The sequence below is a fragment of the Mycteria americana genome, chromosome 4, assembly GCF_035582795.1.
Source record: "Mycteria americana isolate JAX WOST 10 ecotype Jacksonville Zoo and Gardens chromosome 4, USCA_MyAme_1.0, whole genome shotgun sequence".
Classification (NCBI taxonomy): domain Eukaryota; kingdom Metazoa; phylum Chordata; class Aves; order Ciconiiformes; family Ciconiidae; genus Mycteria; species Mycteria americana.
In genome coordinates this window covers 85,247,695-85,270,791 of record NC_134368.1, presented here as the reverse complement: position 1 = coordinate 85,270,791, position 23,097 = coordinate 85,247,695, and the positions used below count along the sequence as shown (strand labels likewise).

At 36.4% G+C, this 23,097-nt stretch overlaps 1 protein-coding gene across 11 annotated transcripts in view; it reads left to right on the top strand.

Moving 5' to 3' along the window:
- Positions 1-23,097, top strand: part of BLTP1 (bridge-like lipid transfer protein family member 1) — a 131,555-nt gene that overhangs the window by 43,951 nt on the left and 64,507 nt on the right. For all 11 annotated transcript variants that reach the window (XM_075501141.1, XM_075501131.1, XM_075501137.1 and 8 more), the window contains 19 exons: positions 87-224; positions 3,496-3,672; positions 6,120-6,248; positions 7,172-7,291; positions 9,415-9,692; positions 10,441-10,691; positions 11,166-11,424; positions 11,844-12,687; positions 13,556-13,626; positions 14,109-14,282; positions 14,607-14,727; positions 15,601-15,747; positions 16,130-16,257; positions 16,699-16,901; positions 18,864-19,061; positions 19,788-19,999; positions 20,334-20,485; positions 21,407-21,557; positions 22,698-22,850. In XM_075501141.1, coding sequence (XP_075357256.1) covers positions 87-224; positions 3,496-3,672; positions 6,120-6,248; positions 7,172-7,291; positions 9,415-9,692; positions 10,441-10,691; positions 11,166-11,424; positions 11,844-12,687; positions 13,556-13,626; positions 14,109-14,282; positions 14,607-14,727; positions 15,601-15,747; positions 16,130-16,257; positions 16,699-16,901; positions 18,864-19,061; positions 19,788-19,999; positions 20,334-20,485; positions 21,407-21,557; positions 22,698-22,850 — 3,906 coding nt within the window. The remainder of the gene's footprint in view (positions 1-86; positions 225-3,495; positions 3,673-6,119; positions 6,249-7,171; positions 7,292-9,414; positions 9,693-10,440; positions 10,692-11,165; positions 11,425-11,843; positions 12,688-13,555; positions 13,627-14,108; positions 14,283-14,606; positions 14,728-15,600; positions 15,748-16,129; positions 16,258-16,698; positions 16,902-18,863; positions 19,062-19,787; positions 20,000-20,333; positions 20,486-21,406; positions 21,558-22,697; positions 22,851-23,097) is intronic.

The following is a 23,097-nucleotide window of genomic DNA, read 5'->3' as shown; positions in this document are numbered from 1 at the left end:
CTTACAAGTTTGCTTCTAATCTTACAATTTCAACCATGTTGTGTATTTTCAGTTTCTGTAACAGATGTGTTTAATTTTTATTTTAGCATTGCAGTCCAGATGGTCCTGAGTGCCCTACAGCTTTCTTGGAAAGGTTGTGTTTTGAGATGAAGAAAGGATTTAGAGAAACAATGCTTCAACTTGTACTGTCTCCAGTGAATTTGTTTCTGAATGACAACTATCAGGTAGTAAGCTGTTTTTTACGTGTTTGCGTGTGTGTGTTTGTGTTGTGGAAGCTGTCACGATCTTAAAATTGAATTATTTTTTGTTAGGAACTTTCCTGTTGTACATATACAAAGTTCATTAAGGCTTATGAATAATAAGAGGTATTAAAGAAAAATCTGATGCATATTTTTTTAAAAATCTTTATTTCTGTCCAGTTTGCATTTTAGTGGAATGCACAAAAGAAAAGATTGTATTTTCTTAATTTCGTTTAAAATCTTTCTGGAGAAGGTTCTCTAGGAAACAGTAATATTCAGACTGGTCTTAGAACCATTGAGTGATCTCTGGTTTGTGCGTGGGGGTCTTTTGTTTTGTGTGTGTGGTGGGTTTTTGTTGTTGTTGTTTTTTTAAGAATTTGGGTTTAAAAGATACTGCAAATACTGACACATGTAAATTTTGTGCAGTGGCTAGATCTGTTTCACTTAAGCATATAGTTTTAAAACTACACGTGTTAGTAAATAGAATAACTGTATCTTTTAAACATTCTCTGACTTTTATTAGACTAAATAACACAGCTGGATCTGTATCTTATGGTCAAGATATTGTTATGACGTACAGTCTTCTGGTGGGGGAGTTATGAGCCATACTTCAGAAAGTACTTAATGAGACAACGTTAAGTGGTGTTTGTGGCTTGTCGGCTGGCTGTATACTACTTTGATTTAGGTAAAATTGCAAAAATTGCCCATATGGATGAATTTAGCTCAATGAGGAGTTTAGGCTGAAATTTGTTAACACAAAGAAGTTACTCTGAGTCAGTGCAGGTTAGTGAATAGTTGGAGTTTGTATTTTGTTTGTGCACATATTAGTTGCAATAAAAGCACTACGATACTTAGACTGTGCCTTACAGATTGTATTGTTTTCAGTACCTGTGTCCTGAAATATGTTGCTGCCAATGGCCCGTATGAAATAAAATTTAAATTCCTTTTATCTTGTGCACATTCCAGTGTTTGAAAACTGGAATACCGTATACAGATGAAGATGCATGTCACCCTATTTTTTTTTTTCACTCTTATGTCAGTACGCTAATGAAAGGAGTTGGTTGATGCTTGTTTAGTCTTTCCAAATTTGGATCCAGTGTGCCACAAGCAGAAAAGTACCTGAAGTATAACCACTGACTGTAGACTGACTAATAGATAAAGGAATTGGAAGAAATAATGAACTTTCTTGATGGCAAAAAGTTAAATGACATCTTAGGAGCTTCCATATTAGCGCTCATATTTTTGAGATGTTACTCTATCGACCTCTGATTAATAAAGAAGAAATCCCCACTGAGAATGTAGAATCTAAACATCTTGGTTTTTGGTTGTAACACTGCAATTGTCTTTAGCAGCAATCTGAAGAAAGCAGTGGTGTGAAGTCCCAGGAATTGCAGATGCATAATCTATATGGGATTAATAGACCTGTCTTTTGAGAGAGCCACAGAAATTGGATGTACTGACAGCATGGTGGCAGACAAAATTCCATTTCCTCATAGCTTTTGTCAGGAGCTAAGTATCTGGATTGTAGGGCTTGTTTTTCAATTGAATGAAGTTATCAGAAGGTGCAGTTGAAGCTGATGACAATTACAGCTTGAGCATACAAACCTTTATGTAATGAAAAATTGCATCCTATGAATTTCCAGTTTTGTTATCCAAATCTGCTGGAAGGTTTTTGTATATTATTTTTTGTGGTGGGTTTTTTGTTGCTGCTGTTTTTGTTTATCCTATGAGGAATCCAAGCATTTGAATAGCTGCTTATTTAAGAACACAATCTATTTTGTGCACTGAATGGGACCCTTAAATATTGTTCAAACCTGTAACTTAATTATTGTATTGCAGTTTACATGTACAAGGAAGCAGAAATGAGGTTGCAGGCAAATCCTTAATTTTTTTGGATTTTGGGTTTTTTTATGATTTTGTATTGCAGCCCTGAGACTTATTGCATGACTTTTTTTCAGTATTCTTACTGTTTAGACTTAGTCATGCTGTGGTTACATATTTTGCCTTAGGTTTTATATGTTCTTTTTGGTTGGGTTTATTTTAATTCAGAAACATTAACTCAGACAATAAGACTTCTGCCTGGGAATTTCTGTTAGTTGAAATGATAAACATGCAGGTGGCATGTTTTTAAAAATATTGTGAAGAAAGTTTTGATCAGTTATGTGGGTTACTGTTACCTAGTGTTTGATGTATTAATTCTTGCTATTTAATATTGGAAACATTAATATTTTGGGTTTTTAAAAAAAAAAATTACCCTTTATTCATATTGCCTATCTCAAAAATGCTGTTTGATACTTCCCAGTTTAACCTTAAAGTGAGAAGTTCATAGTACTAATGTATATAGAACAGGAATTGTCCCTCTGCCTAGCTGGGCAAGCATCGTTGCTTCATGTTTCACATTCATACTGTTTTGAAATAGCTTCTGAATCGAGACATAGGTTGCCAGTGATATCAAAAGAGTAGGACATGTTTCTTCTTCATTAAGCAACTCCAAAGGGTTTGCTGACAGTGGAAAACAAACCAGGCAAGATAACAGGTTGAAAAAACTGAATGAAAGAGAAGTTTTGCTGTTGATTTACTGGCTTTAATCCACAGCTTACCTCCATGCAGTCACAAGCTTCTAGTGTATGCCTGTCCTGTTTTTATCTTTTCAGTGTCTTCTCTGGCTGGTGGAATAATATTATTTTGAAAAGTATTATAACTGAATTTTCATATCTGCAAACAAGTAGCTTTGCTTTAGGTAGCCAAGAAATACTTCGGTGAAAAGTACAACTTAGAGGACAGCCTCTGATGTTTGTTGTTTGTTTTTTTAAAATTTATTTTCATTTTTTTATATCATGTGTCAGCTTTCTGATAGTAGCAAACCTTCATAAGTCATATTTTTTAGCCTCTTGATCACTTCCATTGTTAAACATGCTCTTCCATTCTTTGTATATATTTTATTGCAGTAATATTTAACAGATTGTGTCTAGGTGTCACTGTGTGGAGTTCACCAAGGGAAGGTTGTTGATGACAGTTGCTAAAAATTAAAACAGACTTGGGTTAGATAAACTTCCCTCTCCACCTGTAAGACTTGCATATATATTGTTGCGTGGGTAATGGTGAGCAGTCTTGGTACTGTCTAGCTGTACTAAAGTCAACAGGATTTAAGAGTTGAAGATGAATGTGCATGAAGTATCTCTGGCTACACAGTTTTTGCATTTTCTATTGATGTATTCTTTGCAAATATTAGCTTTAACTTGCTTGTCCTTAACAGCGACCTGCAGTGGATGAAGTTCTTCGAGAGGGTCACATCAGCCTGTCAGGCCTGCAGTTGCGCGCTCACGCAATGTTTTCAGCAGAAGGTCTGCCTCTTGGAAGTGATACTTTAGAATATGCATGGCTGATAGATGTACAGGCTGGAAGTCTTACAGCCAAAGTTACGGCACCACAGGTACCACCTAGAAACTATTTGCTTTGAAGTATTACCTTTCTTCTTTCTGGTAAAACTGGCATAGCATGGATTTTGGAAAGCACATCAGCTGAATTCGGATGCATCTGTGCCTTAAGTAACCTTAATTTTACAGTTTGAAAATCTAACCATTTCTACAAATGAATAGGAGATGCCAAATGAGCTGAATCTGATATTCATCTTAAATCTAGGTGTTACAGGGTGGCTAGCGTTATATGGGAATTTGAAGGGATGATGATAACAGAGCATGAACAGATCAGTAGTGAATACTGTTGTCACTACATGTAAACGCTTGTATGTTACATCTATGTATGCTGATGTACTTTAATACAGATTAGAAAGGCAACCACAGTATCTACGTGCACTTTAAGTGGTTTAATCGCAGAGTAAATAATACTTCTCTGTAAATAGAGCAGGTGTTTTGGGATGTCTTCAGCCATAAACTAAGTAACATGATGAAGAGGTGAAAGGAAAATCTATCGAAAACGTTTAAGTATGAGATGACTTAGTTGTCTGTGACTTCCTCTGAGGTTACGTTTATTTTATGATGCTGAGTTCTGGAGATGCAGGTTCGTTACCCATGCTGGTTAACTCTCTGGGAAGGATAAATGAAGTATCCAGTTGTGATTGCAGTCTGAAAGGCAATTTGATATCCCTTGGATGTGAGGTTCTTGAAGATATATAGGCATTTGCATGAAGGGATGCTGCCAGCAATAAGGATACAAGTTGAGCATCTGGCAAGAATTCAGCTTGCAGATAAAGTTCTGGCTTTCCATAGAAAGCTATGTACAAAGTCACATTTTAAAGTAGGAGACAAATGAGATAATTTGTGGGAGTGTAGTATGGGCAGCCCTCAGCAGGAGAGAAGCTGGTAACTCAGTCATGCTGCTCACTGCATAAAAGCTGATGCTTGGTCCCACTGGAACATAGTTTGCTTTCACAGTGTTGGATTTTCTTAGGTCAGTCTTAGCACTAGATCCTTCTAATTTTGCCATTTATGTTACTTTCACTTTTCCAGATATAATAATGGCTCCAAGGATACCATAGGCAGATCACTTTGATTTATTTCTGGTGTGGGCTGCCAGATCTTTTAAAAAGGTTGCTTTGTCAGTATATTCTGAGACATGAGGAAAGTACATACATTTTATTTAGTAGTTACTGTTTGGTTCATTTATTAATTTTTAAAGGCACTTCTACATCCTCTTATTCCTCTAAATTCCTCTAAAAATTGACATTATTTTCTAGGATTAAACACATATGTCATTAGGAGACTTCTGCAGCAAATAAAATCAAAATAAGGCATGCAAGCAATTTCAGTAAATCTAAAGAAGAGACTCCAGATGCATTTTCATGCTACATATACAGATTTTTGTGGCAGTATTTCCCAAAATGATACCACTGATTTAGATAAGTTATAGTATTTACTCCACTGCTCTATGCTTCAAAATTAAACCTAGTTGATTCGAAGTACTCTAAGGTTAGAGAATATTTCTAAATGCTTGATGCAACTTAAGGATTTTCTTCCCCTACAAAGCCATTCTGAATTGTATGCTTCATACAGGATTATTTTATTTTATTTTATTTTATTTTATTTTATTTTATTTTATTTTATTGTTGTCAGCACTGCTATGGAGCAGAACTTGAATTTGCTGTTTCAGGGTCACTGGCTTTTTTTCCTCCCATAGTGTGATGCATTGCAAGAATTTGTGAAGGGACAACACTAAAGGGAGGAGGAGGGATTCTGTGCAGGACAGTCATAGCTATATTAAATTCCAGTTAAATTACTGCTCATTTTAAGTGCCCTTTCCTTTGGCTAGCCAAAGAAAACCCATTTCCTGCTCATAATAGAGACACACAGTCATGAATAATTTCCTTTATGAATGAGCTGACTAATATAAAAGATTTAAATCAACAGTAGGCTTCTTACTAGGTCCAGCGAGATTCAGGAGTAGTCTGTTCAGCTAGTTTCCTCCCATGCTTTCTAAATGTAACTTTGTTACTTATATACAAGGAAGTCTGATATTTAAATTATGAATGGTAATTCATAAGTGTTTTGAGGTATTTTTTTGTGGTAAAATAAGGGGAGCTCTGTCTTTACAATGAAGTTCTCAGTTGACCGTAATAGCAAAATCTGTTTCCTTATATTAAGAAATAATTTAGAAAATTATTTAACATCACAGTGTTATCCATGAAAAACTACAGAGACTTGCAAGTTGTGGCACACACAAAAATAAAAATCAGTCCTGAGTAAGAGAAAATCGACTATATGTAAGCAATGTAATGCAGTCAGAATGTTATGGTGGGGTCTTTTGTTTATTTTTACTCCTGCTCACCTCCCAACCTTTGGTGATGTTCTTTCAGTACTGTCAAATTCCAAAAGTTCATTTTGCATACTTACTATTAGAGAATGTGTTGTTATTTGCTTACAGCTTGCGTGTCTTCTGGAATGGGGGCAGACCTTTGTATTTCACGTGGTATGCCGGGAGTTTGAACTGGAAAGGCCAAAGTCTGTAATAATATGCCAGCATGGAATTGATCGTCGGTTTTGTGACTCTAAGGTAACCTTTCATCCATCTTAATTGCTCACTATATTTAGCAGTTTAGAAATCCAGCCTTAAAGTTATCAAGACACATGGAGTATATAGTCAGATTGGATGTTCCCTTTGATAAGTCATAGCTAATTATGTTTTAGAAAGAGAAGTGATTCTCTCTGGATTTTCTGGTGGATGTGCACAATGTTTTTGTGTTCTGTGAATTATTTTGAGAAACAGTATTCACAGGAATCGTGCCTAGTTTCTTAGCTCTACTGTGACAGTTAAGAGCCAAAGGGCGTACTCCAGTGTCCCTTAAGATACAAAGGTCATACATCCCCTCATGCTCCTGGCACATTTCCATGGTACTTTTTCATCCTGTATCCTCTGTTGATGAAACAGTGCTTTGGTGGGAGACTTAAGCTGACAGCTTATAGCTTCCATGGACCATTTTTTAACTCTTATTTTTTAATTTTTTTTTTAAAAACATGAGACTCTTACTTAACCATCATGTCATTGTGGATTCTGCTTTTGGTGCTTGTCTCTTGGAATCCATATGCGCAGTCACTTGAAGACCAAAGGAGGCTTGCCATATATTATGATTCCTGGATTTCATCTCTCGACATCTTCCTTGTTTTGTTCCAGTTTTTGTGATGTTCTCTATTAGCAGACTTGATTTGCCTTTTGCTGGTGGAAGCCAGGAGAGCCAGCTGGGTCCCCTGATGTTGCTGGACAGAAGATTTAAACACGCACTAGTGAAAATGAACCTCGGCACAGAAACACCCCATCTCATACTCATGTTGATAGTGTAGAAGTAGTAACTTTTCTGGCTCTAGTTTTAGGCCTCTGTTAAACAGAACATAAATAAAAGGATAAGCACAAGTTAAACTAAAACTCCTAATGTACATTTTTTCTTTTTTTTCTTTTTTTTTTTTTTTTTTTCCTTTCAGATGAACTGTGTCCCTGGGCCATGCCCAACATCTGATGACTTAAAGTACACTATGACACGCTTAGCCATGGATGGGGCAGATCTGTATGTGGTAGAACATGGCTGTGCCACCAATATAAAGGTAACGATATTTCTCTTCACAGCCATTAAAACACTTCTTTGTCAATAGAGTTCTTTGTATTTTTTGATAGACTAGCTACCTGAATTTATTGCTTGCTTACATGCAATGGACTAAGCAGAATTTCTGAAACTTTAAGTGATAAAAGGTTGGCTTGGACTGGGCCAGGAGTAGGTCAGTTTGGCTTCTGCTTAGTAATTCCATTAATGATCTTGGAAAATGGTAAGGAGGAGTGGACGTCTGCCAAAATAAGAGTGAAAGCTGCAGGATTGGTGTAAAAAATTTAAGAAAACACTGAGCAATATAAATCTCAGCGTCTGTACCTGAGAGCTAATAAGAACTGCTGTAAGTTAGTAACTCGGCAACTGCAAATGGTTGATATGGATTGTGTACAAGTCAATGCTTGATAACTCATTATTGTCTTATGTGATATGGCTGTTTGAGTTAAGGTATATCTTTGGTAGAGATGGGAGAAGTGTTAGTGCCACTGCCTGACTGAATCTAGAATACTGCATGGTGTATCCTCTGTTCAAAAAAGGATGTGCAGAGAAGAGCTGATATTCTCTCCCTTATCCTATCATACAAGAGAAAACTGGAATAATTGACTCAATGTAGCAAAATATAAGTTAAGAGACAACTGAATTATGGTAACAACAGAGAAGGAGCTAAGTGCTATGCTGGTGTAAGTGACTAGTAGTTGTGCTGTCCATTAATAACTGGGGTTTTAAAAGGTAGACTTTACATGTAAAGTTTTGGGGACAGCTTCAAATTATGAGCCATAATCTAACTGAAGGAAAGTGGTAATTATTTTAGACATTTTTTTAATGACATGGTATCTTGTCATTTGAATGGCTTGCTACCTAGTGGCAGTAAAAAAAATAGCATTTGAGTCTCCAAATTCTTTTGAGTCCAATATTAAAAAGCACCATCACAAATATTAACTGTGTTTGCAGGCATAAATATGAATGGCAGTATTTTCAAAGGCAGCTTAATAACCTGAACCACTCTAGAAAATTATTTCCCGAATGTGTTTCATTTGAATTTTAAAAAAAAGGTTTCCAGTGCTCCTTTATAGTCTGTGACAGAGATGAGAAGTAATAATTTAATATTAACCCTGTGGGCAGCTTTTCCACGGCTGGGTTCTTTTTCAGCTTTCCTTCTTTTCCCTATGGAAAGCTTGAAAACTCAATCTGAAATTTCAGGTCCTGCATGGTGACTTTTTAGAGAGGATTCAAGCTGTGCAGGAAACTTGGTCCAATGTCTTCAGATTATTTGAAGTTTGAAGACTAAGCAAGTGTGGCAGGGCTATGTCATCTTTTATCAGTGTACACCAGTGTCAGGGAGGTTCGATACTGTATGGGCAGGTGGGTTAGTTGTACAGGGACTGGTTTCCACAGTGAAGTGCGGGGGGTAAAGCAAGGACTTCTGGTTCCTCTTTGGAGAGGGTTGGCTCCTGCTAGTACTGTGCTTTTCATAGGAGAGGGGCAGCCTCCTTTTTGATTCAACAAAACTACTGGAGTTCTGCTAATACAAGAAATAGTGTGATCATATAAGGGCTACTACAAAACAATTCATATGGATCTCAGCTAAGGTTTAGGATTTGGAATTTCTTGAGTTTTGCAGTGTTTATTGTGGTTGTCTCACTGAGGTATCAATTGTAGAGTTAATACAGCTTTGTATTCAAAGTATATAATCAGTGTTTTAGTCTAAGGACATAGAATGATATATATTATATCAAATCGTATATCTGATTTTGAAAGTTTTGGATTTCTTGATTTTTAGATGACAGTGAAGAATTTAATAATGATTTAATTTTTTTTAAAGGTTCATTACAACATCTGTCCAAAGTTGAGCTTTCTTTTTTGATCCCTTTACAAAAGGCAACTCCTAAGTAGATATTTTATTTTTATTATTTAAAAACTGGCTGAAACTAATTTCTAAGCTTGCCTTCTTTTGTGTGTTTGCACGTGCTTGCATATAAAACTGGTTCTCTGTCTTTTTTGGAGAGAATAGTTTACTGAGATTTTTCTGGAATGTAGTAGGTGGTGTGTTAACTGGTTTAAGGCTACCCTTGCTTTGTTTCACTCATGACTAATCAGAGTTGATGTTTTAAATCATGTTTTCAGATGGGTGCTATACGTATTGCAAACTGCAACCTCCACAACCAGTCTGTTGGAGAAGGTATAAGTGCTGCTATTCAAGACTTTCAACTGAGACAATACGTTGAGCAGGTGAACAATTGCAGAACTGGTCTTCAGCCAATATTAAGGAGGGCATATTGGCTGGAAGCTGGCTCCGTCAACTTGGGGCTCATCACTGCTGACATCGCTTTAGCAGCAGATCATCCTTCTAAACATGAAGTGCAGAGACACTTCTTAGAAACACATGATAACCGAACTAAGAGGTAAGAGATATGATTGAAGGAGATGCATTTAAATTTTTGGGGGGGTGTAAGTTAATACATCCATCTAAAGATGGAACTTTGTTTTTTGCTTATGTAGATTACAATTTCTTGGGATTTTTTTTAAAGTATGTTGAATGCTTAGCTGTGGGGTTGGTGGTTTGAATGTGCTTGGACTATACGAAATCGTATGACTTGGCAAAACTTACTTTTCCCTCTGCTTTCCCTTATCCCCCAAAGTGAAGATCAGGGAGAGGAGGGAATCGATTTTGTCCTTTGTTCTCAGGCTGGACTGAAAACAGGCCTTAAAGACTCCTGAGCAAGCTGATGAGCAGCTGTGAATAAGATGCCTGGTGTAACTGTGGTTTGTGTGTCTCTCCAAAGAGCAATTACCTCTGGCATAAGCAACACACACCAACGTGGAGTGTGTTTGCAGTGCTTGCCTCTGTGCGGAGGGAGAGGGTTGCTCCTATTAGTGTGTATTGTGGCAGGTGGACATAATCTGTGCCTGAGCATGGTTCCTGAGCACTGCATATACTTTTGTGATTTGCTCCTTTCTGGAGCTAAGCCTTTGTTTTATGTATGACATCTGTGTTTCAGACACAAGTCTTACTCATTTCATGCCGAGTGAAATAGGAGCTCACATACAAGAGAGGGCTATCTTTTAATCTTGTTTTCACTGAATTTAAATGTACTAAGGCTGATGCGGTCATGTTTTTGTTTTGTTTTCTGTTTTTCTGCCTTTGTATAGATTGTGGTTTTTGTGGCCTGATGATAATTTGAGGAATAAGAGAAGCAAGAACAAGTGTGGCTGTCTTGGTGGTTGTCGATTCTTTGGTGGCACGTTAACAGGACTAGATTTTTTCAAACTTGAGGAACTGACACCTTCAAGCAGCTCTGCTTTCTCAAGTACAAGTGCAGAATCTGATATGTTTTATGGGCAGTCTTTACTGCAGCCAGGAGAATGGATAATTACTAAGGAGATTCCTAAAATTTTAGATGGTGAGAATGCCTTGTACTGTAATTTTACTTTATTTTGCGCAAAATTATGATTTCTTAACTGCACGTTAGTATTTATAGTCTTTCCGATTCTGGTTAATGAGTAGTACTTGTTGCGCTCTTGTGCAAGAGGTCTTGGAGTGGCATGGGCCCTTCTGAGAGCAGACAGTAGCTTGATAGTAGTGAGCAAGCTTTCATATGCTGAATTCTTATATTAACATGCAGCTCCTTTCTGAGTAAAAAGAAGTTTTTTGACTTGCATCTGTTCTACTTATATAGAAAGTAGTCTACCAAGACAATTTGATGTTTTGCTGCTATGACTTCATTCATTTTTGTTAGTACAGCATGCTAGTATGTGTATGCATTTCGAAACTAGGGCTTTTATTTGATAATGATTTTTATTTCACTGGGCAGGGAAGAGACCGTTGCAGTTGTGTTATCAGATGTTCAATTTTTCTTTTCTGTTTCTGATCCTAGGTAAAGCAAATAGCGTAAAACGAAAAGATTGGGATTGCAGAGCTATGGGTATAGAAATAGAAAGAAAAGCACAACATCTAAGCCTACAAGTGCCATTGCGCTCCCATAGCTCCTCATCGTCTTCGGAGGAAACGAGCAGTTCTAGTGCTGCACTCCCCTTGCTTGCAGGTGAGAAGGACAGCCCATCGTCAACTACTGAGGATCACTTGGGACAGAAGGAGTTGTTGTCTGGTGCAAAAAGGGAAGATGGTCATGGAAGGTTAGTGCTCTGTGTCCAGGTAGAAGTATAATTTGACTCTTGAACACGTTATGACAGAACAAACCCTTATATTTAGCAATTTATAAAATGTTGGTTATTTTTCTAATGGTACTGCTGAAATGCATTTTCTCATTTGAATGCAAATTTGGATCCCTAATAGGGGATGATTACCTGATCTGAGTAGAAAATCCAGCATGTAAGACAACAGTACTTGCTGTTAATGTTCGTTTTTACATCCTCTATATGTAGACAAGTGAACTAACAAGTGGCAGAATTTAGTATGTAATCAGCATTATGGAAATAATTGCTATGCTAATAGAAAGTCATGGAATCACTGAAGCATTTGACAGCTCCTGTAATGTAAAAAGAGAAGCGTTAACAATAAAATAAGCAAATGAACCTTTAATTTTTATTTCCAGTGTTGCAGTGGAGGGTGCAGAGGGCAGTCCTGCATCCCCTGGCAACCAGGAAAGGCCTGTTGGTCAGTCTCCCCTGAGGTCTCCACTGAAACGGCAAGCGTCCGTGTGCTCCACCCGGCTCGGGAGCACGAAGAGCCTCACGGCAGCCTTCTATGGAGACAAGCAGCCTGTTCCAGTTGGTGTGCAGTTCAGCAGCGATGTGTCTCGCAGTGATGAGAATGTCTTGGACTCCCCAAAGCAGAGGAGGAGCTTTGGTTCTTTTCCGTATACTCCATCTGCAGATTCAAACTCATTTCACCAGTATCGCTCAATGGATTCCAGTATGTCAATGGCTGATAGCGAAGCTTATTTTTCTGCAGCAGAAGAGTTTGAGCCAATAAGTAGTGATGAAGGTCCAGGAACCTATCCAGGGAGGAAGAAGAGAAAAAAGCAAGCTCAGAAAATTGAATATAGCAGAGGGTCTATTTATCACAGTGTGGAAGGGCCCTTAACCAGCACAATCCATGGAGAAATTAGTCAAGATGTTAAAACATTGCCAATTAAGACTCATCCTTCACAGGCTTCATTTGTTTCAGCTCTGGGAGGAGAAGATGAGCATGTTGAGAATATGTATGCCATGGAATCTGAGAAGACTGTGGAAAGCGAGCAAATAACTTCTCAGCAGCCTGTAATGGCATGTTACCAAAATTATCTTACGCAGTTCCAGGTGATCAACTGGTCAGTAAAGCATCCAACTAACAAAAGAACTTCAAAATCCTCATTACATCGCCCTTTAGACCTTGACACGCCAACGAGTGAAGAAAGTTCGTCATCTTTTGAGCAACTTTCTGTCCCAACTTTTAAGGTATGGGAGATGGAGGAAGAAGGAGTAGAGAAAGGAATAAGAATTCAAAACAAGTTAAAATTGCTTAGTACACCTGTTGTGTAAATAAACCTATGAGAAACTTGAAATTTCTTTGCTTTTAGTTAAGGAATACCTTGGATTTCTGACTTCAGATCATGGGCTGTGTGGCTGGGAGGTTGTGGAAAAGAAAAGATGGAGTTAGAATTCTGTGCATAAGATGTGTGTTCTGAATTGTCATTATTGCACTTAAAAATGCTGCCTGTTGAATGCTATGCAGCTGAAAGATATTTACATGAGTTTTGTTTAAAATATATGTTTCACAGAACTTCAGTAGCAGTACATTTAATACTGATAAAGTATAACCTAGGCTGTAAATGCTTTACTTCAGAGTAAAGTTGAAACTCATAGATTTAGCAAATGATTTTTGTAAATGTTTGGGCTTTTTTTTTTTCCTTGTGATGTATGTGATATGAGCATACATACTTAGGAAAGGAGCTGAAATGAAATATATGAAAAATAATGGAAATGACTTGATAGAAAATAGGTGTCTAAGCTCTGGAATTTAATTTGTTACCACTTTGCAGCAAAAGCTTTGTGTTCATGCAAGCCTTTCATAGATTGGTATTTGACACTTTTTTTTTAAAAGCAATTAGTCTCTATTTATCTATGTAAAAACGTCGTAATCTAATCTCTCAAGTCATTTAAAAAAAATAAACCTAGGAGTTTCTGTATGCTATCTTGGAGAATCTCCATATGAGGGATTCTTTTAAGAAAAAAACTGTAAGGACAATCTTTATTTGAAGATTCCTTGGGTATTTTTTTCATATATAGAAGGAATGCAATAAATTTCTTTGCACTTTTATCTTAGATTGTTAAACAGGGTCTCACAGCTAATTCATTACTGGACAGAGGCATGCAGCTTACAGGATCAACATCTAAGTAAGTTGAATACTGCATAACATTATTAGCGTATTTTTTTAAGAGTAGGATTTTCCTGATACTCTTGTTAAATATTTTGACTCTTGCTAGCCCTTCCAAAATTTGATTCGTAGCAATAGTTTTCAGTACAGATCTATTTTAGAACAGAGTATTCTGTTATAAAATGTTTGGTTTTGGTCAAAAAGTAAGTACACCATGAAAGCATTAAATGATTTCACTTGTACGTTTTCAAGATTAGGAATTGCAACTTAATTTAAATTAATCTGGGAGGTGCTTATGGCAAGTGTCCCTTGCATTGCCAAAAGGTGAACTTGAATCTAGGGAAGGGCCTTGTCCTGGGATTATATTTGTGTGCTTTCTAAGCTATGCGGTAGAAGAAACCTGCCATTATATGCATTTTATGAAGAATTAAAATGATGCCAGGACACTTTCGTATTTCTTCTTACAAACCTAGATTATTAATATATATTTGACTTATATAGTACACCTTATACTCCTTTGGAAAAGAAGTCTGCAGAAAATACAGACGATGAAACAATAACTGAAGAATGGACGTTGGATCACCCTGTCTTCCAGACACGGACAACGGCAATAGTAGAAGTAAAAGGAACTGTAGATGTAGTTCTGACTCCTCTTGTAGCAGAGGCACTGGATAGGTAATTAATTTTACTTTTACTACTGCAGTGTTAATTGATTATGCTAAAAATTGTCTAAAATCAAAGCCGTTTTTGTTCAGCAAAGGTTTAGGTAAAAGGATTGAATAACATGACTGATGGAACAGTAGGGCCTTGCACCCAGTGAATGTAATTCTGCGTTTCCCGTGAAGAAGCTAGAAGAATGTGATGCTGACCTGGGAATTGCCTTTTATGTCTGTCAGTGCTTAATTGTTCTCTCTGTAGTGTTAATTAATCATTATTGATGGTGTGTCATGTGAAACTGGAAGTCTAAATGGTCTGTTGTGGACTTGTTTCCTTTCACAGGTATATAGAAGCAATGGTGCATTGTGCTAGCTCTCGACACCCAGCAGCAATCGTTGATGATCTGCACTGCAAAGTTCTTCGAGATGCTGTACAGAACAGCAAAACAAGCTTCTCAGAAAATGTAAGAAACGGAACAAGAAAAAGGCACAAAGATTTGAAAGAATACTGTTACCTATATTTTACATAGAAAAATTTTTAATTGAAATTAGTTCTTGAGATATAGTAGCTAAATGCTATATTAATTTGGAATACATATTTATTTCTATCTTGTGCTTAATGTACACGCGTTTTTACAATCAACTGTTCTATGCTGTCTTTCAGTGACCAGAAATCTCTCTTACAGAATGGAAGTGAAGTTTTTCTGTTTTGGACTCTAGTCAGTAGCTACAGTAATTTGCATGAGATCATACATTCTGTTCTTAGAAATTACTATAACTGATATTCTTACCTATTATATTCATATCAGCAATGCATAATATATTATTTTACAGTAGTTAGGGAGATAGTCTCTGTGAGGTAGAGGAAAGTTTAAACTAAGCTGTGAAAGTGCATGTGTTTTCTTTGCAGTTCATCTCATTAACTTAAAAAATTAATTTAGCTTGAGAAGAATTGTATGGTAGATCTACAGAATTAGGAGTTCTTTCTGTCCAAGTTAATGACCATATCTATATTTTTATGATTTCTTAGACTTCACAGTGTAATGGACACTAATTACTTACTTCATAATAAGTTCTATATAACTTATATATGTAGCACTCAAACTTTCAGCTGAAATCTGGTCATTAGAAAGTTTATTGCAGAATGGCTTTGCTACCTTTATGGATCTAAACCTACCACATCTGTAAGTGCTACAGTCCTTGTTCTAGAAATCATGGTATTGTGCTTTAAAAGGCAGAATCTCTTGCTGCTTCAGTGCTAATGAACAATCCTGTTACTCTTTAGCTTAGCAGCTCTGAGTTTCAGTGAGAATAAATTATTTTCCCCCCCCTCCAAGTTATCTTCAAAGCAGGACGTTAGAGGAACAAAAATAGACACTACCGCTACAGGAACAACAAACCAGGGACCAGCACAGACCAATCTCTCACTTAAGCAAGATAATGTGACAATTAAAGGTCTTCAGGCCAACGTTACTGTACCAAAGGTAACAACTTTTTGTTTAGCTTATTAGTAGACATGTACCTCACAAATTACCCTTATTTTGCATCCCTGTTAGTTCCCCAAAAGCTTAAGTGAAGCTATGTATTTGTGCTAGATAACTAATGTTTTGAGCAGGATAGACTGTTTTGGAGCCGCTCAATTTTATTATGGTAGGTGTGCAAGTTAAATAACAACCACTGTAGGGATAACTGGCTGCCACGTCTTTAAATTATGTTTTTACATCTTCTAGATGTGACAATTTTATCTTTTATTTTTTCATTTTACTGAGAAGTATAAGACAAGATAGTATCAGAAATTAGTGATGTATACTTAATGTAACACGTTTTTCTAAATTTCTTTACTCTTTGGGGGAATTGTACATATAGGTGAACCTCTGTTTACTACAAGCATCTGTTGATGAATCCCCAGGGGTTTCTTCTGGCAAAACCGTGACTCATGTTTCATTAGTAGCTTTGTGTTTTGATAGAATTGCCACGCAAGTTCGTATGAATAGGTAAGAATAATACGTATCATTATTTGTGCCTCTTTCTTGTTAAAGTAGTCAAAAGACTTAGTGATGCCAATTTTTTGCAGTTCTGAAGAGTATCTGAAAAAGTTGTCATGACTGGGTTAAGCAATGAAATGTGTCTTCTGTGTTTTATAAATTAACATCTAATATCTAATTAGAATTGCAGTTTCTTTAAGAAGTGGAGGAACCCACTTTTTGGAATAATTTTGTCATTTAAGTTTTAACTCTTTCTTGCTTATATGTCATGCAGGATAAAATTAAATTTTTCAGTACTTTTCTACCAAAGTGTATGTATCTTCTATCTCACAAAGAATTCTTTTTAACACTGCTATGGCAATGTCACTTAAAATTTTAAACAAAAATAATCAAACGAAATATGTCTATCTGAGATTTGCTTAATTGTTTTTTTCTCCCTTATATTCAAAGGGGTATAGTTGAGGAGACTTCAAACAATGCAGAAACTGGGAGGAGTTCTGTCACATTTGATCGTTACATCCAAACCAGTAAAATGCAGCCCCAGTCTTCTGGCTCACTGAGATCCAATGCCGGAGCAGAAAAAGGAAAAGAAATTGCTGCTAAATTGAACATCCATCGTGTTCATGGGCAGCTTAGAGGCCTTGATACAACAGGTAAGCCTTTTTTTAAATTGTAGAGATGTCAGTTTTCATAGAAGCAAGTGGTTATAGTTGGCCTTGATCTTGTAGTTTGGTCGTGGTTGTTTTATCAACACAGATAAAAAGACGCTTGAACCTGGAAACTTTGCAGGTACTCCAGAAAGAAGTTTAGGGTAGTTACTCTAAATTATTTTCTGTTATTCTACTAAAGTGCTAGATTTAAATGTAGGCAGAGTGAAAACTATCAAGACGAACTTCTAAGCAGATGGGTTGCATTGTAAATATTGACATGCACTGGTAAAATTTCAGGCATGGGCTCTCTTCCTCCCAGTTGATCTCTTTTCAGCTACCATTTTTTGTCACCTGATGCAGGGAAAGAATTATACTTATTTGCTTTCTTACTACTTTCTAACAATTTCAAGATAGTATAATGTGCCTGTTGTACTGGCAATTTCAGCATGACAAGCTGTAGATTTTTAACTATAGCAACTATGAAACTGAAAATGAGATCTACCTGATTGTTTTCCTTCTTGTTTGTGTTAAGGAAATTCCTTCAAGGGGCTATGAGTTAAATTCAGCTGCTATAACTCCTGATCCCGGAAAAGCTAACCTGGAAAAGATGACCAAAAGTAGAGGCAGTTTTTGTTAAAACTGATTCAATTTTGATGGAATCTATACCAGTTAGCGCCGTGTTTTACTCTGTCCTAAAGATTCCTACTCTTTATAAAGGACATGAGGAAGTGCTCTGTGAAACATGTATGATTTAAAAACACACAATAAACAAAAAACCCCCAAAAATCCCACTGCTGTGCAAAGATGAGTGAGCAAAGGAAATGGGAGGAAAACAGAAGCAATAAGAGAACACTAAAATGGTTAACTCCATTTTTACTTATGGGTAGAATCTTAGCAGTAGTGTCCTGTGTTAGGTATGCTGCAGGCATTCAAGAAGGCCAAGTAATTTTTGAATTCTAACCAAGACTCATCATCATCTATTTAAAAGGTTTGAGAAATGTCTTTCTAGGGATCTTAGCATTTCACGTATACTTCAAAAGTGATTGCAGTTGTAAGTTGGGGACAGAGAGTGAGGATTGGGAGCGATATAAATTGACTCAGTGTAGTTCTCTTCCCCAGATATTTGACATTTAGCTCTGTGTGTGATTTAATAGGCAATAGGTATAAAATACTTTAAAATGTTCTTTCAGACATGTCACTAGAAGAAAGGATTTATATTTAAGCTACATCCTAACATCAAAGAAACCAAGGTGGCATAGTACCCTCCTGGATCTTAGACAGCAAAGATCATAATGAATTAAAAACTGCTTGAATCTGTATTTTGTTAGGAATCAGTGAGACTTAGTGCTTTACATCCTCCCAACACAGACATAGACATGCTTCCAACCAAGAAACAGTCCTTGAATTAAAATTAGAGCTTTATTTCTAAATATCCATCAAGTATGCTATAGTTAATACCAAATGCATTTCTACTAAAACATATTATCCAAGAGCACTGTCAGTATCACTGTCATTTGTTGCTGTTAAACCTTAGATACTCATTAGGAATGGGGTTTTTTGGTAAAGTAATTTCAGACCAATTGCCAGTTTCGGGTAAAAATCTGAAGAGCTTGTTTGTACACGTGTCTTTGGAACCATGACTCTACGAAAAGATGAAGAAAGCAGATGTGTTAGGATTGGGAATGTCTCGAAGCTTTAACTTTGTGTTGTTCGGTCCATGTTTTTCCAAACTTAAAAATTACCCCACCCGTATTAACATACCAGGAGGAAGGTTTTTAGACTTTATAAACTATGCTGCTTTTTTCCTTGCTCATACTTTGATTTTATTTTTTTCTTTCTCCCCCCTGTTTGAGGAATGCTAAAGGGGCAACACTCCCAAAACACTGTAAACTTCAGAGAGCTATTTGAAGATGTAAAGTTTTTTTTCATTTTGTAACAAAGTGGTAAATATGTTTGTTTTCACAGATATCGGAACTTGTGCAATAACAGCTATTCCTTTTGGGAAATCAAAAGTTCTTTTTACTTTGGAAGAGTTGGATGAGTTTGCTTTTGTGGATGAAACAGATCAACAAGCTGTTCCAGATGTAACTCGAATTGGTCCTAGTCAAGAGAAGTGGGGTTGGATAATGTTTGAGTGTGGAATTGAAAATTTAACTATAAAAGGTAAGGCTTATGTAGGGTTTATATTATTTTGCTTTATGAAACTGCTAACAATTCTGTTGTTAGGTGTTCTAATTCAGCAATTATGTGATTAGAAATTGCTGAATATAGGTGATACTAAATAGTACATGTCTATCGTAAATAAATTATATCACATAGTAGATTATACAGTAAAGGAACTTTTAGTAATCAATACCACTTATAACAGTACATGAAATAATTCTACATAAACCAGTTTCAGCACTTTCTGAACTTAAGGTGAAGGTAGAAATTGATGCTTTCACTGATCACTTAAATGACCTTGCAGTCATACCCACAGTAAGTGTCTGCATATATGGCCAGAGTTTTGCTTTGGTGGGGGGAAGCTAGCTTGAAAAAGAAAAAAAAACCCCAACAACAACAACAAAAAAACAAAACCAAAAAAACAAACCCCAGTGTATATGTATTTGCTGTCATCCAAGTTATTCTTTTCAGGGAATAGTGTGTAAAAATAGTCATCATGTGAGTACTCTTTGCCTCCTTGGAACAAACTGTCAGAAGTTCTACAACTAGTTGTTAAATTGCTGTATAAAAATTACAGTGATAAATTGTAGTGTAAAATGGTGATACACCTTGTTTAACCAAAATCATATGTATTTCTCCTCTTAAGTGTATATCTTTTCAGTGGGACATAACTTATAGAGTTTTATGCATGGCAAACATTTACAGTCTTTGTGTGTGCTTTTATAGGAGGAAGACAATCTGGAGCAGTATTGTATAATACATTTGGAGTCATGGGTAAATCAAGAGATACAGAAAGAGGTGGATTGCTTGCATCAAATAACTCTTCAGATTCTCCAACTGGTAGTGGTTATAATACTGATGTGTCTGACGATAACCTTCCTTGTGATAGAATAAGTCCCTCTTCAGATATTAATGGAAATTCAGTTTCAGATGAGCAGGTATGTGCATACTATGTAGAAATGATTGGTCTTGGGTTGTTTTTTTTTTTTTTTGAAAGCAATTAACATTCATAATAAGTTGACAATTTAACAGATGTCTTGTTGTGCCAACTGAATTCATACTGTCTGCTTGCACACTAAACTTCCAGCTTTCTGCAAGGTGTCTTGGTGTTGTCTTGGGAGACTTGGTGGACAGCATTAGTTTATTTTTCTTTGCCTAAATGCATATGAAACTATTTCTTATGAACAGTGCACAGTATGGTATGTTAGTGCCTTTCAGTGTAATCATTTTGGAAAATAATTTCACTTCTGACTTTGTGTTTCCTTTTTTAAGGATGAAGGGGTTGAATCTGATGATCTGAAAAAAGATATACCCTTGATGCCTCCTCCCCCTGACTCTTGCAGCATGAAGCTAACAATCAAAGAAATTTGGTTTAGTTTTGCAGCCCCTACCAATGTGCGCTCTCCAGCCCATGTGTTTTCAAGGTATAATTTTACCTGATTTAAAGGAAAGAAAATGACAATTTAAAGGAAAGAAAATGACAATTCTGCTTTGTTAAATTGCAGTTGTATTTGGTAGATTCTGAATGTAATTTCAATAATTTTTGAAGCTTCTCTGGAAATGAAAATTTTGGATTTTACATATATCACAGTAACTCTAGCTTCAATTTTTTATCATCGTCATTTATATGGAAGTGTTGCTAGAAAATTTTTAGTTAGATATGATTAAAAGAAGAAAAGAAAGATAAAAAAACCCCAACAACCAACAAAAAACTTCCAGTGAGACTGAATGTATGAAGGAGAAAGGCAGGGGAGGGTATTTGTTTTGAGTAGGAGAGATGCTAGAGGAGAGAACCACTCAGTGCTTTTGGTATTCAGCCTGATGCTTAAGCCATGATCTTACTGCTGTTGCACTGCAAAGTTCAAGATAAATCTTTCTAAGATAGTTTTTCATATTGTGTTTGTAGAACAAGCCAAATATTCTTATCTGTCAGTAGTTTAAGCTAGGTATAAATTAGCAAATACTCTTTGTGGTTTTCCTAATATTCTTGCCTCACCCTTCAGCAAAAGGCCTTCGTGATGTATTGTGTAACAGTTAATGTGGGATTCAGTCAGTGATGAGAATTTCAAACTGTATGATTTCAGTAGGGAATACAAATGGGAAAAGGAGGGAATAGCGGTAGCAGGAGCGGATGGAATCATGAGTGTGTGAGCGTGTAAAACAAAACCTGCCTTAGGTACTTTTTGCCAATTTCATTTTCTGGGCAGTAAGTCTGTGCTTGTTACTTTGTAACATTGTTCTGTCATATTCCACCTATTTGAATATCGTGCATGATGGCATTAGAAAATCTTGCTAATTGCTGCTGCGGAACGTGAATACCTAATTCTTTTTCTTTTTCTCAATAGGCAGTTGAACCTCCTGAGTACTGCAACGCCTGCAGTTGGTGCTTGGCTTGTTCCCATTGATCAAGTGAAATCGTCATTAAATAAACTAGAAACGGAAGGAACCCTGCGAATCTGTGCTGTTATGGGTTGCATTATGACAGAAGCTTTAGAGGTAAATGACCTTGATAAAATCAATAGGCATATCAGAACAGAGCAGTGTCATATGTAATATATATATGTTCGGGATTCTGGATATTTTCACTGACAAACTTATAGCACCTCTTACAAGCCTTTACTTCCAGAATTGGTCATAAGAACTCACTACCTATGCTTTTTGTACAGAATCTAAATTTCAGTGGAAAAAATTCAGCTGTTACTAGTGAGGAAGTCTTGCGCTTCTTACAGGAATGCATCTCCAGGTAAAATAACTGGAGACTCTGCCTTTTGAAGGGGAAGAGTAAGAAATATGGCTGTAGCATCTGGTATATTTTATGAAATATGAAAGTGTGTTGAATTATTAAATATTCAGGGTATCTTTCGGGAGAAAATGTGAATTTCTGTGCTCCTGCTGTGTGTTGAATCATTGTGTTTATTGAACCCACTTGTTAGAGGAAGGGAGGACAAGCATAGCGAGGGTGAAACATTCTTGCGAGAAATGCAAAATAGACAAATTTTTTTGTTGAAAAGTAGGATTGGTAGAGCTTTTATGACAAATTGGGTGTTACTGTGATTTGCGAAGGAGCTTTCTTGTGTGTAGGTATTTTCTGCGGTTGGTTTACTTAGCACCATCTAGTGGGAAGATTTTGAGGTGATACCCGTTATTGAGATGCTGTCTTGCATTGTAAGATTGACGAGCTTAGCGTCAGGCTAGTTTTCTGTTGTAGTCAAAAATCATCCTTTGGAGCAGTCTCTTATTGCTACCTCCCTTCCTATTTCTTTTCCTACCCTTTTTCTAGCATGAAACCAAAATAGAAAAGTGCCTGTTTTTTCTTTAACTAGGAATAAACAGTTTCTTTGGAAATCTCAGCTAGCTGTGCATGTGTGTCTGTTAGTCTAGAGGTAACTTTACAAAGTCTGTGAATTTGAATCCAGCCTTCTGTTTTATTACTTCATATAAATAAATATGCATCAAGTATGATTTTTCACATACCACTATTTACAACAAGGTAGGTATCTGGATGGGAAATCTTTGTTGCAGAAGTTCAAAATGGGGTTAGAAGTTTGTGGTATCATAGGTGAAATCTTGTGGTTCGTGCGCATGCTCTGTTTGCAAATATATTCATATGTGAAAAATTGTTACATTTTAATCTAGAATAAAAGTGTCCACTTTCCTCTGAGAAGCAAGTACAACAGGCTTACCAAAGTGGCTCGTTTCTTGCAAGAAAATCCTTCTTGTTTATTGTGTAATATATTGCACCATTACCTTCATCAAGCAAATTACTCCATTATTGAGGATGCCACCATGGTGAGTTACTCTGTAAAAATGGAAATAACTCAGTGTGTTATTTTGAAATGTACCAATTCTAATGTCTTAAATTAGGTAACAGTTTAAGGAAAGTTAACAAACAAGAAAACAGAACCCAAACATATATATCCTTAAACTGATAAGTAGATATGGCTTCTCTCATTTCATTTTCTTTCGGATCTGCTGTTTTTGTTGTGGCCTATGTATACACATAATTTTTATCAAGCTATTTTATTAGTAAATACAT